The 15,900-nt window shown below is 34.9% G+C and overlaps 1 protein-coding gene across 1 annotated transcript; it reads right to left on the reverse strand.

The window, feature by feature from the left end:
* Positions 1-7: 7 nt before the first annotated feature.
* On the reverse strand, positions 8-15,581 carry LOC140044700 (uncharacterized). Its single transcript, XM_072089329.1, has 22 exons — positions 15,237-15,581; positions 11,905-11,995; positions 10,997-11,113; positions 10,313-10,411; positions 10,095-10,208; positions 9,824-9,926; positions 9,531-9,696; positions 9,155-9,252; positions 8,923-9,077; positions 8,594-8,686; positions 8,208-8,253; positions 7,726-7,910; positions 7,184-7,288; positions 6,682-6,879; positions 5,730-5,978; positions 4,787-4,978; positions 3,601-3,765; positions 2,834-3,130; positions 2,206-2,289; positions 1,741-1,951; positions 1,523-1,564; positions 8-1,358 (listed from the first exon to the last, which is right to left on the reverse strand). Exons 1-22 carry the CDS (start codon positions 15,257-15,259, stop codon positions 1,063-1,065), a joined length of 3,129 nt encoding a protein of 1,042 aa, XP_071945430.1. The 5' UTR covers positions 15,260-15,581; the 3' UTR covers positions 8-1,062.
* Positions 15,582-15,900: the final 319 nt, after the last annotated feature.

Below are 15,900 nucleotides of genomic sequence, written 5' to 3' on the forward strand. Positions count from 1 at the left end.
GTCCGGCGAATCGAACGCCAATGTTTCGTTTTCACGACGCTCCACGCGGCCAAGCACCAATTGATATGCGCGTAGCCGCGTAAAAACAAAACATTGACGTTCGATTGGATTTGCCGTCGCCGGACCGGAACCGTACCGGAACAGGTGTGAAAGATCCTTAACGCTGTTCTCCGTGTAATAAAACGATAATAAACACATAAATAATGTAGTTTTGAGAGATTTAATACGTATAGTTTTACTAGTTACTGTCCAACAGTACAAAAATGTACATCCGGGAAACAAACAATAACTGAGAGTCAAATATCTCAAAAGCAAACGTTTTGTTAAAGAATTAGTAAGTTAAGACTAAAATAAAGTTGTTCAAATTCCAGTCACCAGTGGCAAAATTAGATAGATTATTGAGTATAATGAAGGTATTCAAAGCGTTTTAATGTAAATGTTTTTAATACTTTAATTCGTATTATATAGTTGTTTGGTAATTATTATAACAACATGTGTGAATATTTCAATAATACAATTATGAATGATACTGCAGAATTATGTCCCAGCTACTTAACTTCACATTATTGTGCTTTGAGGAAGCGACAGACCTTTCCTACCTTCCCTATATTTTTTGAAAGATCAACCGTTTCTGGACGATAGAGACGAAGAAGGCGGTAATTTCAACAGACCGTGACGAATCGAATGTGTACACATATTATGAAATTACTGGAAATTTATTTACGGAGAAGAATGATAAAAAGCCGTCCCACCAACCGCCGAGATATAGGCAATTGTTTGAATTTGTTGAAAACACGCTGTTATTCCATGAAATAGAACTGTGTTATAACATACAATAACATTTGTTTCTTTTAAGTACAGTGTAATCAGGGAAGATACCTAATGATTAAATGCAATGCAGTCAAATAAGCATCTCTCAGAACAGCAGTGCAGTCACAAATAAGCGAGACGTGTCAAAACTAAGCGGGTAATAAATACATTTTATATATTACTGATAATATGCTTAAACACGTTAAATTCAGTTTACAATTTAGTTCAAATGTTGATCATGTACGGTGGTAGCTACATTGCTGATGCATTCCTCTGCATTCTCTCCGCAACTTCTACAAGTCCCTGTTCTTTCAAAGCAATGTACATAACCCCGACTTGATTTGTCACTTCGGTCTGCCGTTTCCTCCAAGAACTTAACATATCCATAATCCTTCCAGAAACTGTTTTGTTATCACATTCAAAGTTTTGTACTTCTGTCCATGTAAATCCCAGTTCGATTGCCAATGGTTGCCAATAAGTTGAACCTATTTGCTTAGCCAAATTGTACAAGTGTTTATCGTCTAAATAACCACTACATCTACCAGTATCTGTAAGTATCGTAAACCAATGTCAAAACATACAAATCTTGATTTACCAAAATTGTTAGTTTTATTGTAATGAACCTAATATAATATTATCAACTAACATTATAATTTGTCTTTCTACGTAACCCAAATACGAAAATGAACAAACGTGGAATGGACAAACTAACCTGATTTTATCAACGTTGCAGGTTTGCCTTGACTTTCTGAATCTAGAAATTAAAAATACAACGCATTATAGAATCTCACAATTTTAACTAATTAATTTTTCTTCAAATAAAAGTATAACACTGCCACTTGACCACCAACGATATCATATATATCAAAACAGATAAAATAGTATACAGTATAACTAAAGTCATCAAAACATTTATTCGAATTATAATACCTGGTGTCCTATTGTTAAACAATCGTTGCAGCTTGCTTGTTTTTATCGATTTGCCTCCGCATCGAACATTACCAAATTTTAAACAGTTTCCCAACTTGTAAAAGTGGTTTTTTTGGCAACCAATTCTCCAGCACAACACAAGGAACTCATAACCAGTTCTCTTCATTCCAGAGGTTATTACCTTAAGTTCTTGCTTAAGGAACTCTAACGCCTAAAATAAATATGACGGCACTCTTTATAACTGTGTTTGTTGTTCGTGAACAGAGTTATTTTCCCAGAGAAATCTGAGAGAACTTTTGTCCAAATGGTCCAGAAAACACATGCCCCTAATCACGCGACAGGTTACCTTTGGGAATGGAGACCGACATTTTCTGAAGAAACGTATTGTTTTGATTTACTAATTCTGTTTTTTTTAAACATGCTTATAATTCTAGACGGTTGTTATATATTTTATAAAACAATTACCTGCATACAGATCACTGGGCACGGCTGACCAGTTGTCATCTCAGTACCATCCTCACTCACTTCTGGCACACGTGATATCGCCAGCTATAGTATTTTTCAAAGAAAAAAAAATGTTTCCACAAAAATCAGTATTAACTAACCGTCATTATTGGCCGACCGATGTACATATATACTGAAACTATATATAACAAAATACAGATATAATGGTATACCATACCATAGGCCTACGGTACACAATTTACATAAGTATGCCTACTTAATTAGTATTGTTCAAAGTAGCCCAACATTGTCTTGGAAGCACAGTGTCAATAACAAGTTAAAGAATGATGCTTTGGGAAGTGACTTTCCAATTGAATCTTAAGTTGGGAAAAAGTCCACATCGTTCCGACCCATATACACTGCTTTTGCAACATCATTTCTATATAGAGCCTAGGCACGTGTGCGGATGGTTGTAATGATGATCTGCTATTAGTTGCCTCGTCTTTAGTTATCGTGAGGGGGTCATAGTGTAAGTATATCTTGCTTTTCCCTAGTCGTTTAAATTACAACAAGTGGTCGTCGAGAAATTCTATCAGTAGGCCTACAGGGAAAGGAAAAATATGAATGAAGTATTATAGGCCTACGGTACCTTCAAAGCATACTTGTTACTTATAGTGACCTGACCAAGGCTAAGATCGTGATCATGTTCTAAGCAAACGGTAATCTTGTTGCTAAACAGTGTAGGCGCATGTGTAGTACATTCTTTCTCTTGTGTCATTTCAATTAAACTGACGACCAGGAGATGGAAGATGCTGTCAGGAAGAAAGTCATTCGATGCAATGTAGACAGATACCACATGATCTGGGTCACGTTCAATTGACATGCACCTTTCCATGTACTTTAACCGACATGGTACAAAAAAAGATCGACTTGTCTCATGATTTTTCTATCAGAAAATATAATAATTATAATAATGAATACATCATTTAAACAGTAATCAAGATTATAACATTTATTTCTTAATATTATCATTTTTTTTTAAATTATTGTTTAAATAATTATAGGCCTAATTTGTGAAGAGATCTGCTTAACAATGATTTTTTTTATAAACGATATTCATTATATAGTATTCATTACATTCATTTATATGCCTGAGGATGACTGTATGAAATAAGTAGGATTACAAAAGTGTGGGATTGGAATTAAACATATTTCATGAATGAATGTGCATCAACAATAGAAGAACACAATGATTAATAAGCAAATATTTCATACTAGTCATTAATCAAAGACTCGTCTTATATTCTTTAAGTAGAGCATCTTTGTTTGTCTTGTGAACATTACATTGCCATATAGTACTTCTACAAGGACAGAGAAAACTCCCTTTTCTGGAAATGTTCCTAAATTATACCGTACCTTAACTTGCTCACACAATAGGCCGAACTGTTTCATAAGCTCTAGAAACACTTCAAAGTTTGAGTCGTCTGATTCCAGTTCTTCTTGCCATACATGTCGGGCCAACTCCTCATGTAGAATACCTTCATTTTCAAGTTTACGCCATAGTTTAACCATAGTAGGCAGCTAAATGAAAGAAAACAAATCTAATTTTGTGAACTACACCATCTACTAAAACGAAATCAATTAAGATTGTACTCAATGATGAATGATAATAATCTCAACAAACCATAGACCTGCTTCATCTAAACATATCCTCTGTTAAAACGTGTAATAAGCGCTTGCCGGGTACCGAAGACTATAATAACATAAATATTGAAGGTATAATTTGAAAGTTTATGTTCTGGATCATGGCGTATATTAATAATAATAATAATAATAATATCCTAGATTTATATAGCGCCTAATGTTGTGAAACCTCTAAGCGCTGAACAGTATACCCTAGTAATATTTTTACTCGAACATGTATGGAAACGTCCCATTCCATAATGCAGCTAGTAATCAGGAATTTGTATGATTTATTTCTTTTTTATTTTTAAATGCGCCTTGAGCACTCTGGAGTGGTATGTGCGCTATAAAAATCTTATTATTATTATTATTATTGTTATTATTATTATTATTATTAATCAGCGCAACGTTGTGTTTTGATCTAACCGGATACCCATTTATACACCTGGGTGGAGAGAGGCAAACGTAAGTAAAGAATCTTGCCTAAGGATACGAGCAATGCGGCAGAGTTGGATTCGAACCGCGACTTCACGATCAGTAGTCCAACACACTGCATAAAACACACTTATTATAGTGTATAGAGCTACATAAAATTATCAAATCATTGATGCAGGCCTACCGTGTTTTATAATACGCCTGTTTTACTGACATATTATGTTGTTTGTATCAGGGAAGAGTGAACTTATTCAATCTTCCCTGGTTTGTATCCAATGTTGCACTACAGAAGTATACACAAACAATTAGTGTAACATTAGATATCTGTTGTATTACAAGCGATTTGTAAGTATATGGTTATAGGTTTTGGTTTGTGAATATTATGCTAACTGATAGAGAATGCTGTTCAAATTGTCTGTGCAAATACAGCTATTTTACAGCGATGCAAAATAACCAATTTTGAACTGTTTCCATGATGTCATACCTTATCACCGGGTTTAACGTATGTTATTATTCTCTTCAATATGGTAATCAACTTTCTTGGGCTGGTTATAACGGTATCTTTGAGCAGTTGATGTTTCGCAAAATATAAAACCGTTCCAATGTCGTGCATGTACTGTAGAGTGTGGATAAGGTTTTCCGGAGTGATCCCGTATTCAGCGGCAGCCTTGAAGACCTTATCAAATATAACATATATTAATAATATTTTTATTGTGATGGAGCCTGACATGAAGGTTATTCAAATTCTAAAAACTATAACTACAATGAAGTAGCTTTGACTTGAAAGCACTAATATTATCAGATCCAACTACCACACTAACGACAAATTTGCAACGGACCTACAGAAAATAAAGAACATCGCATCTGACAGAACACTTCACAGCAGAAGTAAGCAGAGCGACCGAGGCGGAAAAGTCAAAAAATATTCGGCGGAAGCGGAACGGCGTTAAAGTAAGTAGGCCTAAGTAAGTACCGGTAGCTTTGCGAAAGGGAGTTAAGTTTTTTTTCCCTGGCATGTTGTCTAATAGGATGTACTCACCACATTGAGAACAGTGTATTAGAGAACAAGTTATTCCTGTTTTAATAATTATAACGAACAAGCTACAATTGATACATCAACTAAGTAAATTAAGCATATAGTTTTTAAATTGTCTAATAATGCATATTATTCTGTCTACTAATAGCATGCACCAATTAAGCCCAAAATATAACAGATATTTAGTTGCACATTCCATCCCTCATCAACTTATATAATAGTATATATTTGTTTTTTTCTGTTTTGTCCATGGGTTTTACGTGACAAGTTTTACTTCTTGTAAAATCCTCTATTAATGCTATATTTTTTTCTTACCTAATTTTTTGTTGCTATTTTCTATGCATTATTAATAATAGAGATAAATGTTTATGAAATGAACTTAGTTGCCTACGTCATGGTAAGGAATGCGCACTTTTGTCTTTCCAATCTCTTTTATCCAACGCTGTAATTGAAGCCATTTGAGTGGGATTTGTTTAGGAAATGCCTTCAAAAACCCACTAACATCGTGTTTAAGGCTGTTCAACATAGTGTCACTTTCCAAAGGATATTTGTTGTCGATGGTGTAACACTTTCTGATCACGTGACACTCATATGGCGTATCTTCGATTTCTTGAAATAATGTATTAAACTGGTCTTGTATCTACAAATGTATAAATGTATTCTTAATAGTGATACACAAATATAAATAGTATGTGCTGTAAATATCAAATCGATTGACGACCGTCATACTCTGATTATGAAATGAAAACCCCATTGATTAATTCAATAACGGGATTCGCTATGGTAGACAATTGACCAACTTTAGTTCGACCAAACACAGTACCGATATAATTTGTGCATTTATACCAAATAAAAAAAACTCCAAAAGACAGAACAATCAAGAAACGAACCTAAAGAGCCAACAACAACATCGGCAAGGGTTCGAGGCCGACTCGCTCCTAGTTCTGGTGGTGGAACAAGTCTTCTCGGATAAGGACTATAAACCGTAGGTCCAGTGTACACAGTTATAACCTGTGTGTACTTTAAAGAACCCAGTTCATTATTCGAAAAAGAGTAGAGGGTTACCCCGGTGAACTGGTTCACACAATAGCCTCTGTATCAGGGGGATTACCACCTATCTGATAGGACAGTGATTAATTCACTATTGGTAATCCTTGGCCACAGTGCCAAAAGACATAAAATAAAATAAAAAATAAAAAACACATCTTCGCATGTGTATAATCCCAGTAGCCTACATAGGCCTACTCTGGAACCGTGTACACTGGGATTATACACATGCGCAGATGTGTTCATTTCTTGATTGCTGTCTTTTTTTTGTTCGACTTTTACACTATTGTGCTTACCCATTTATCATTTTCTACGCTGGTTCCTGATAAACTTCGGCTATGTGTTCCCACTACTAAAATTTGTGGTTTTTTCACTTTCATGTCTTTATCTTGTTTCTGCGACTCCCCATCGGGGATTGCGTACGTATAAATTAACTTCATCCAGTACTTTATTACTTCTACATTTGTCATGTTGCACGTCATATCTTGGTGGTCCTTAAGAAAAATAAATCATAGTATTTTCTGTGTGTGATGACAATAATACACTCTGTAGGCCTACAGTATTCAAACGCAAGCCTAATTAATTAACGGATGAAAAAACAAGTAAAACTTGTGGCTTCCATTAGGACGCAATGCAAGAACGTAACCGTAACGCAATTGACCAATCAGTGCGAGTAACTTATCGCTTTTGATTGACTGGAATGTATTTTCAAATTAGAATGGGTAGATAATTTTGTATTGTATAATTTTTGTAATACAAATTTATCATAATATAGGCATATACGCCAATACAAAATACCTTTTTTACCGTGGATGATCTTGCCTCAATAGAATTAGCCTTATCATACATTCCTTCCTTCAAATTAAATGTTATCACGTAGACTGCTTCACTCGTCAAAAATATCTAGTTAATAAGACAACAACGTTTAAACTCTCAGTCCAGTTTATTTATTCAAAATATAAGTAAAACCTATAGGCCTAGTTGGAGATACCAAGTTTTTTACATTATTTACCATAGGCTTTACGTACACGTAACACGTAGGCCTAATGATAACAGGGAGCTTTCGATTTGCGACTCCTGGACCTGGTTGACATGACGTAGTTCGGTCGTCGATCGTCTCGATTTGCAACGACCGAGACCGACAACCAAACTACGTCATTAATTCATTGTGCACATGCGCATATATTGGGACATGTGTCCTCGCCTCCACCTCAACACATTTTTGATGGTTTTTAGATCAAGGAGAAGACCGACGACACATCGATTGACCTGACCTAGGTTGGTCTTCGCAAATCGAAAGCTTCCCAAACTATCAGATGCTGCAATACAGGCCTACTTACTCGGTGTGTAATATAGTACAACGGCTGGCCTGCAAAGTCCCATATGTACGTAATGTCTTCATCAGCAAACATATTTGTATCTCCCTTCAATTTGTTAATGATTCGTTTTTGCATTTCAGAAGAAAGTTTCTGATTTGATTCATTAATTACACAATCCTTCTCCAACAAAACCTGTTTATCTTCAACTAAAAAACATAAATTCGTAACTTATTAAACAAAACACTAAACAGAAAGGCTCGGATGAGACAAAACTGGAATATTTTCAAAATCTGCTTAGAAAAATGTCATTTTTATTAGGCTTAATTATATACACACATCTGTAGATACATAAATGTTAAATTAAAAGCTAGTGGACATAAACATGTGATTTTTTTAAACTATAACCCGTAGTACCGTCAGTTTTTTTTTATTCGCAACTAAGATATACTGCTATTTGTGTCCATGGATACATTTTTTCACTATACATTATTAGTTAGGCCTACCTTTGTTTTGATTTAGTCTAAGCTGTTGTATTGACGACACGGTATTCTGTGAATAAAAATTAGTTAAATGTTACTCTCATTTATAGGCCTATAACATGAATTAAAGACCCTTCACACCTGTTCCGCCACGGTTCCGGTCCGGCGCCGGCAACTCACATCGAACTTCATGTTGCGTAAATTAAGTACTTTAAAATTTCTTTAATATTTCTATTAGGCCTACTATTAGAAATAAACAAAATACGTGAATACTTCTCTATCATCTTTTGCCAATATCATTCTTTTAAAATAACACACAATCATGCGATACTGTATGTTATTTAGTATTTAGGCCTACTTTTTCTCTCGACTACAATTCTTTCAATCTAGTTAATATCATATCGTATTACCTCTGATGTTGCACCTTGGTTTGTAGCAGCGATTTGTTGTGATGTCACTTTTGTTTTCAGTTTCAACTCTTTTTCTATTTCTGTATCCTTTTCCTGATTTTCGATACGTACATAATAAAATTGTATAGGCGCTATACTATTTCATTTTTATGAAATCAATATTGTCTAATTTTGATAATGGAAATTAAAAGAAATATATCTGACATGTTTATTATGAATCAGCTGCAGGTTAAACAGAGCATTTAAGCTTTGTTTGATCAATAGATATTTGTTGAGTATCTCACCCTCACAGAAGTATGTTTTTAATCTAAAGAATTCCGTAATTTTACCTCGGTTATAGCTGGTGATGGACGCTTCAGCTCCGATATTGTTGATACAGTCTCCGATATTGTTGAAGGGTCTGTTTCGGTTGCTTTCAGTCTCAACTTGTCTGCTACATTGGCTTCCAACTTCTCGTCGTATATTTCTTGAAGTCTCTTACACTCTGTAAAGTAGTTTGAGGTCATTCATTTACAAGAATAACATAATAATAAACTGTCACAGATGTATTGTGCCACTTACCATCCAAGTCCTTGTGTTCTTTCCATTTCTTTTCACTGTCAGCATGAAATGCAGTCGTCAATGCGATACCATCTGTTGATCGCTCTCTTTCATTGAACCTGTGATAACATTAAATAAATCAACTTCAACACGTTCATCAATATATAACACGTCAATGTGATCATCCTATTAGTTTTAACAATAACATGTCTATCTCAATATTCACATCAATATGGACAACCATGCAATAACATTCCTACGCTCTGTCTACACTATCAAACTTTATGTGTCAAACAAATGTGCCCAAATATGGTAGTAATATGACATCATCATGTCCATATATGGACACATCACATTTTTTTGTCACATAAAGTTTGATAGTGTTGATAGAACTTACGGTTTTTCCAGAAGAGTGTTCACTAAGCTTGTCTTTCCAACGCCTTCTTTACCAGTAATCATTAAGCGTGCATGATTAACTGTTATTTGACCAGTCTCCAGCTCTTCCCTGAATACCCGAACAGCCTCTTTCCCTCTAGCTAGTATTACTCCTGGAATTGCATAACCTAGATGAAAGCAGAAAACAATAGTTATTTCCTTTCATTTGCTTGATAAAGTTAAAGTAAAGTAAAGTTAATAATGCAAGCATGAAATATTATTTGTGCAGAGTATAGAAATATTTTTATTATTTACTCTGCATGAATTGTAAGAGCTCTTCTTTTTGCTTGTCTTTAGTTCCATTGTTGTATTTTCTACACAAATTCTGAATGTACTTGTCCACTGGTGTCGAACCTTCCTAAAATTAAAAAGAAGAAAAACATCGAAAAGAAGACTGTAATACACATGATCATGCATCTTAACAATCATCTTCTTTACAAAAAAAAAAACAATTACATAATAAAAATGAATAAATAACAGTAGTAATAATACTAATTTTATGTAAACGGAAGTAAAGAAACATTACATTGTTGTAAATATGAACATCTGCTCCGGCATCTAAAAGAGCTTTTGCAGAGTCTCGATGCCTGGTAAAAGGTAAGTTAGACCGTAGTAACCAATGAAGTGGCGTACTGCCGTTCTGTAACAAATGAAAGACATACATTGTATACATTTAGAATTCATTTAGAATTCATGTGCATTATAATTTATAATTATTAGTTTGTATGTAGTGGCTGTGCTTACCTCGTCTGGACTATTTACTCGTTTCGATGATATACTTAACACATACTCTATCGATTTAAAATATCCTCGCACAGATAACGGATGAAGTATAGTAGAAAACTGGAAAATAATGATATTCTTTCAAACCTCATATTTTCTATGAAATTGAGTTTTCCGGGTTAATCTCATTCGAGTAGTAGTAGTAGTAATAACAATTTTTCGTTTGGTATTGTGCAAATAATGGTGACATTTTTACAGGAACAGCAAATCAGATTTTTTTTTTGGAACACGATGTTGTAGAAGAAAAACGAAAATCAGAGAAATCGTAGAAAATGGTCAGCAAATCTTCCTATGTGATTTTTAAAATGTAAAAAAAAAAAAATAGGGCCTACAAGAAACATATTTTCTTTCTTGATTTATTATTCTTATGTTTTATTGAAATCTGTGGAACAATCTGTTGAAAGAATAGCGACGGAAGCTGAATCACCATTGGTAGCAGCCCCAATACGAGACGGCATACCAACATTAACGGCATCCTCAAGAGAAGTGAGCACCAGCAACAACAGAGATAGACTTGCCCCAAGTCTGCATTTATTGTCTTTTTTATGTCAAAAGTAGTATACGCCACATCTGACAAAATATTTATCTTTTTACTAATATTAAGTCAAAACTCCGTCTGGAATAATATAGTACCATGTGTCTTACCTGTCCCTCTTGGTCTTGTTCTTCAACTTCTTGAGGTGTTGAGCTTGTTAAAATCTTAAATATAAACTCTTCACATGGGTAGAAGTAGATAATGTGACGTAGCGACGTCACACCGTTCTATATTCACCGGTATAAAAGAAAAAAAAATCACAGTTTCGTGACAATTACAATAATAATAATGCCATCGTTTACCGTTCAGAGGGTGGTTTTCTAATGATATTTTACTATAACATTTTGACGAATTGTTTTACTAGACGACCAAGGTGGCCTGGTCTCAGATTTAATTAAAAAGGTTATAGGCCTACTGTATTTCTAACGGTATTTCACTATAACTATGACCATGACGGCGGCCTGGTCTCAGATTTAATTTAAAGCCGATGGAACTCCACTAACAAGAATTGAACAATGAGTGCGATTTTATTACCAAATTGCGCACGGAAAACAATCTATATATTAAGATTGTTATTGTTATAAAAAGGTGTGGGATCATTATTGAGCACAATTCAACATACTAACATTTCAGCTGCATTAGGACTACAATGATTCATTCATGATTTACTATAGACAACGTTTTAAAATACGATTCCCCTCCTCGTTGTAGGCGGTTCTAAATACGCACCTATCCTACTTTTAGTATGAGCATAACATTTGTGACAACCGGCGACCTATCTAGGTCAGTACGTGTCGAATTGATGTTTGGTTGGACGTCGCCTGGACGTAGAAACCATCAAAACTGCGTTGAGGAAATATATCCCTACATGCGCACAATGAACTACAATATTACAATGAATTGCAACGATCGGTCGCCGTCGTCGCAAATAGAAAGCTTCGTAGGCCTATTATTCTCCTGAGAGGCGTCGTAAAAAAACTAACTTTTTTATTAAACGTAACTATAGGCCTAAACATACATATCTTTCAGTAAGGATTTCTGGTTGAGCTGTTATAATTCGTTCAACTTCTTGCCAGTTTGCACAATATACTTCATCATACACGTCTTGACTGCGTTAGAAAAATAAAGTTAATTTGTATGTATTTAACATTTATTTTGGCAGATAATATCAGAAAAGAAAGGATGTAATTCTAAATAAGAATTTCCAATACACTGAATAATTAAAAACAAATATACCATGTAACATTAAAACTATTCTATAGAAAACCACACACAAAAAAGCCAAACATTATTCTTGGGGCCGGACGTATTTTTTTTAGAATGACTCTACATTTTAACATTTCTTATGACATTATTTAGGTTTAAAAAAAATGTTTTAACTAAACTACGTGATCTTTCTAGAACGTATCCGAACAACTACCCCCTGGACAATTACCACCCGGACAACTGCCACCCGGACAATGACTCCCCTAGGACAACTACCACCCGGACAATTACCCCCTAGGACAATTACCCTCTAGGACAACTACCTCCTTAGGACAACTACCACCCGGACAATTACCCCTAGGACAATTACCCTCTATGACAACTACCCCCTTAGGACAACTCCCACCCGGACAACTACCCCCTAGGACAACTACACCCAAAAAAACTACCCCTAGGACAACTGTCCTCCTAGGACAACTACCCTCTAGTCCAACTGTCATGCCCCTAGGACAACAACACCCTCTGAACAACCACACCTATACCATGACACATACACCTTAGGTTATAATTACGATCTTGTAAAACTTACTGAACTTCAAAACATAGGGAGAGAGATTGATCTTAAATGAAAGCTTTTGAATTTTTTAATATGCGTATCGTCAGCAGTTATTTTACATTAAACAAGAATCGATAATAGATGCCGTATATAAATCTAGGAACATACAGTTTACCTAGCTGCACCTGTCAATCAACAACTTTTCATTTAAGATCAATCTCTCTCCTAAGTTTTACAAGATCGTAATTATAACTCAAGGTGTATAGGTGTGGTTGTTCAGAGAGTGTTGTTGTTCTAGAGGGGTAGTTGTCCTAGGGGCATAGCAGTTGGACTAGAGGGTAGTTGTAAGATAGTGGGACTGGAGCAGCCCCTTAATATCGATAAAATTGGCCCGATTTTGTTCTCTTTTTTCTTTTTCAAAACAAATGTTTTACTGTAAGAGCTTATGTCATGCTGTTTAATGACATCATACGTTTACTACTACAAGTCCAGTAATAATGGAATATTGGTTTGGCTGTTACTACTTCATGGAAGAACTTTAATTGATTTGTTTTTTACATTGAATAATAAACGTTTTTAGAACCTAAAGAATAATTATATCTATGATGTGTTTTATGACTTAAACATTTCTACTTATTTCATTTTATTCCAATTCGTATTCTACAGCAAAGAACCTCCTAATTTTACTTTAGAATAAAAAAAAACCTACACTATTAATCAATTGATTACATTAGATGATTTGAAAATCAATCTCTCTCTCTCCCCCGTTTGACGGGTTCATACATTTCTTAGTCTTCCTATTATGAAAACAAAGCTAACTGTGCCAATTCAGGAAATCGTTTTTCATAGTTTGTAAGTTTTTTAAAAATATCGCTACACTTATAACAAAATAGAATACAAATCTTAGGTACATACGTCAATATTTTAATAATTTCACGTCAAATATTGTTAATGTATAGTGGAGTACAACGCCCTCATATTCCCCTCTTCACACATAATTTGATTCTACAATACAATTTGCACCAAAAGAAGCAGCTTGTTAATTTGGTTACCAATCGTAGTTGTCCAAAGGTGTAGTTGTCCTATGGGCCAATTGTAATTTTCCTAGTGGGTAGCTAGAGGTTAGTTTTCCTAGAGGGTAATTGTCCTAGGCGGTAATTGTCCTAGCGGGTAATTGTCCTAGAGGGTAGTTGTCCTAGAGGGTAGTTGTCTTAGAGGGTAGTTGTCCTAGGAGGGTGATTGTCCAGGGGGTTATTGTCCGGGTGGTAGTTGTCCGGGTGGTAGTTGTCCGGGTGGTAGTTGTCCTAGACCCCTTTCTAGAACATGAAAATTACAGCCGGATATGACTCAAAATAACAGCCGGATATGACTCACAGATCAAAACATTGATGGATTTATATAGATACAGTACTTATTTTTTGTGTATTAAGTGCCGATGATGTCTTTTGTTTTGTTGCTTATTTGTTTAATTATGTTAATGTTATCAACTATGTTTTGATGTATAATAACAGAGAATTGAATTGAATTATATTTATTATGTTTCAAGTAAAAAAATAAAGGCAGATCAAAATATGAGGATTTGGGTTAATTAATATGCAGACATCTCGATCAACGTTATTTCATGGAAATGCATGGTGATAGAACAGCCTACAAAAAGCCTATTCCTTTATGACTACTAGCCCAATATAGTAGGCCTAAATATGGTTTAAAACTGCTATTGATATTGATGTAAAACTTTCGGTAACCACTTGAGAGCACGTCTAATAGACCATTTCCGTTTATCAAAACACAGTAGGCCTACAGACGCTATGTTACTTAGAGAGTATAGGCTAATTAGTTCCTTGTTCTATGTTTAGACTAAATGTATTATTAGGCCTACAAAATCACCAAACAAAAATGGTTTTATGCCGTATTAAAAATTGTGCTATTGGATTTTGATACATAATTGTTACATCGGTTAAAAATAAAACAGTGTATTTTAAAACAGACCCACTCGCCCTTTAATAAGATATTCTCTTTAAGCGGAAATATGGTTCACCAAGAATGGAAAATGATCTGCGTTTTCATGTTATAGTCACGTGCACGTCTGCTGCAAGGAATCATTATATATAATTGGCATAGCTTGTTATTATATGGACAAAGATAATTATTTATTAATATTTAAAATACATTTAAATTGGCATCGAGCTAGTCCGGCCATAATAACATTTTTTTTACATTTCGAGGGTGTTTTGTCCGAACCACCCGAACCCCACCTGGATCCGCCCTTGATCGACGTAAAGTCTCTCAATAGTGGCGAACCCAGGATATTTATTTTGGAAAGACAATAGGCCTATTTTCAAAAGGGACATCATTCTGAGGCTTAAAAGGGCGTCGTGTGGCTAGGAATACGGTACCGCATCTCTATTTGAGGAGGCCGTATGAGAAATATTTTTCTTTAAAAATGTTCTTAAACAATCCTACAACACGGCATGAACAATTCATAATATTCAGCAATGTCTGTCAACCTTTGACCTACATACAATTAATGCAGATACTTGATGATAATACATGAATAAATTGTTCCATCGTAAAAGGGGTATACTTACGCAGTGTATTTTGATGCAGCCATTGTAGATACATCTGTGGCGTTGTTATTAAAGTCAAACAGCGATGGAAAAACCTAAACCACCACACTAAAAGACAAAATATTTTCTACGGGATGTTTGTAGACCTGCATGGCTTATTCTAGCTCCAGCTGCCAAAAATCTTTTATACCACTGTCTGATTTACACTGTGGAGAGATGAGAATGTAGTTGTGCCGAGTCCACAAGGAAGAAAATGTACAATAAAAATGTTCGAAATGGCTTGAAACATACATGTCACACCTAATGCATATTCAATAAGATAGACAATTATAAATAATGAATAATTCATATTTTCTGCATCGTTTACCTACGAAAAGAATATATATAGGCGTTTCGTCGAGTGTAGGCCTACGTTAAAAACAATCCTTCTCCCGTTATTTTTTTTCTGTTAGTTTGAATAAAAGTGGGGGGAGTGTGGAATGTAACGTCATCGATGGTAGGCCTATATTTGTCAAGTGGGGTAGAGTAATGTGGAGGGTTGGGGATCGGTTATTGTCAGGGAGGTATACAATTATTATTATTTTTAGATTAGATGTTATACCTCCGTGGTTTCACGTTGGGTATATATCGTTATAGACGCGCTTACAATCGGTTTATAATTGTACTCCAAATGTTTCAATTCCAT

This window comes from Antedon mediterranea, chromosome 3 (assembly GCF_964355755.1).
Source record: "Antedon mediterranea chromosome 3, ecAntMedi1.1, whole genome shotgun sequence".
Taxonomy (NCBI): Eukaryota; Metazoa; Echinodermata; class Crinoidea; order Comatulida; family Antedonidae; genus Antedon; species Antedon mediterranea.

Coding starts and splice junctions, on each gene's coding strand:
- LOC140044700 (XM_072089329.1), bottom strand. CDS start 15,259: ATGGCTGCATCAAAATACACTGC. Junction 9,253..9,530: donor AACACTCTTCTGGAAAAACC/GTAAGTTCTATC, acceptor ATGTTATCACAG/GTTCAATGAAAGAGAGCGAT. Junction 2,290..2,833: donor GTAACAAGTATGCTTTGAAG/GTACCGTAGGCC, acceptor AAAATACTATAG/CTGGCGATATCACGTGTGCC.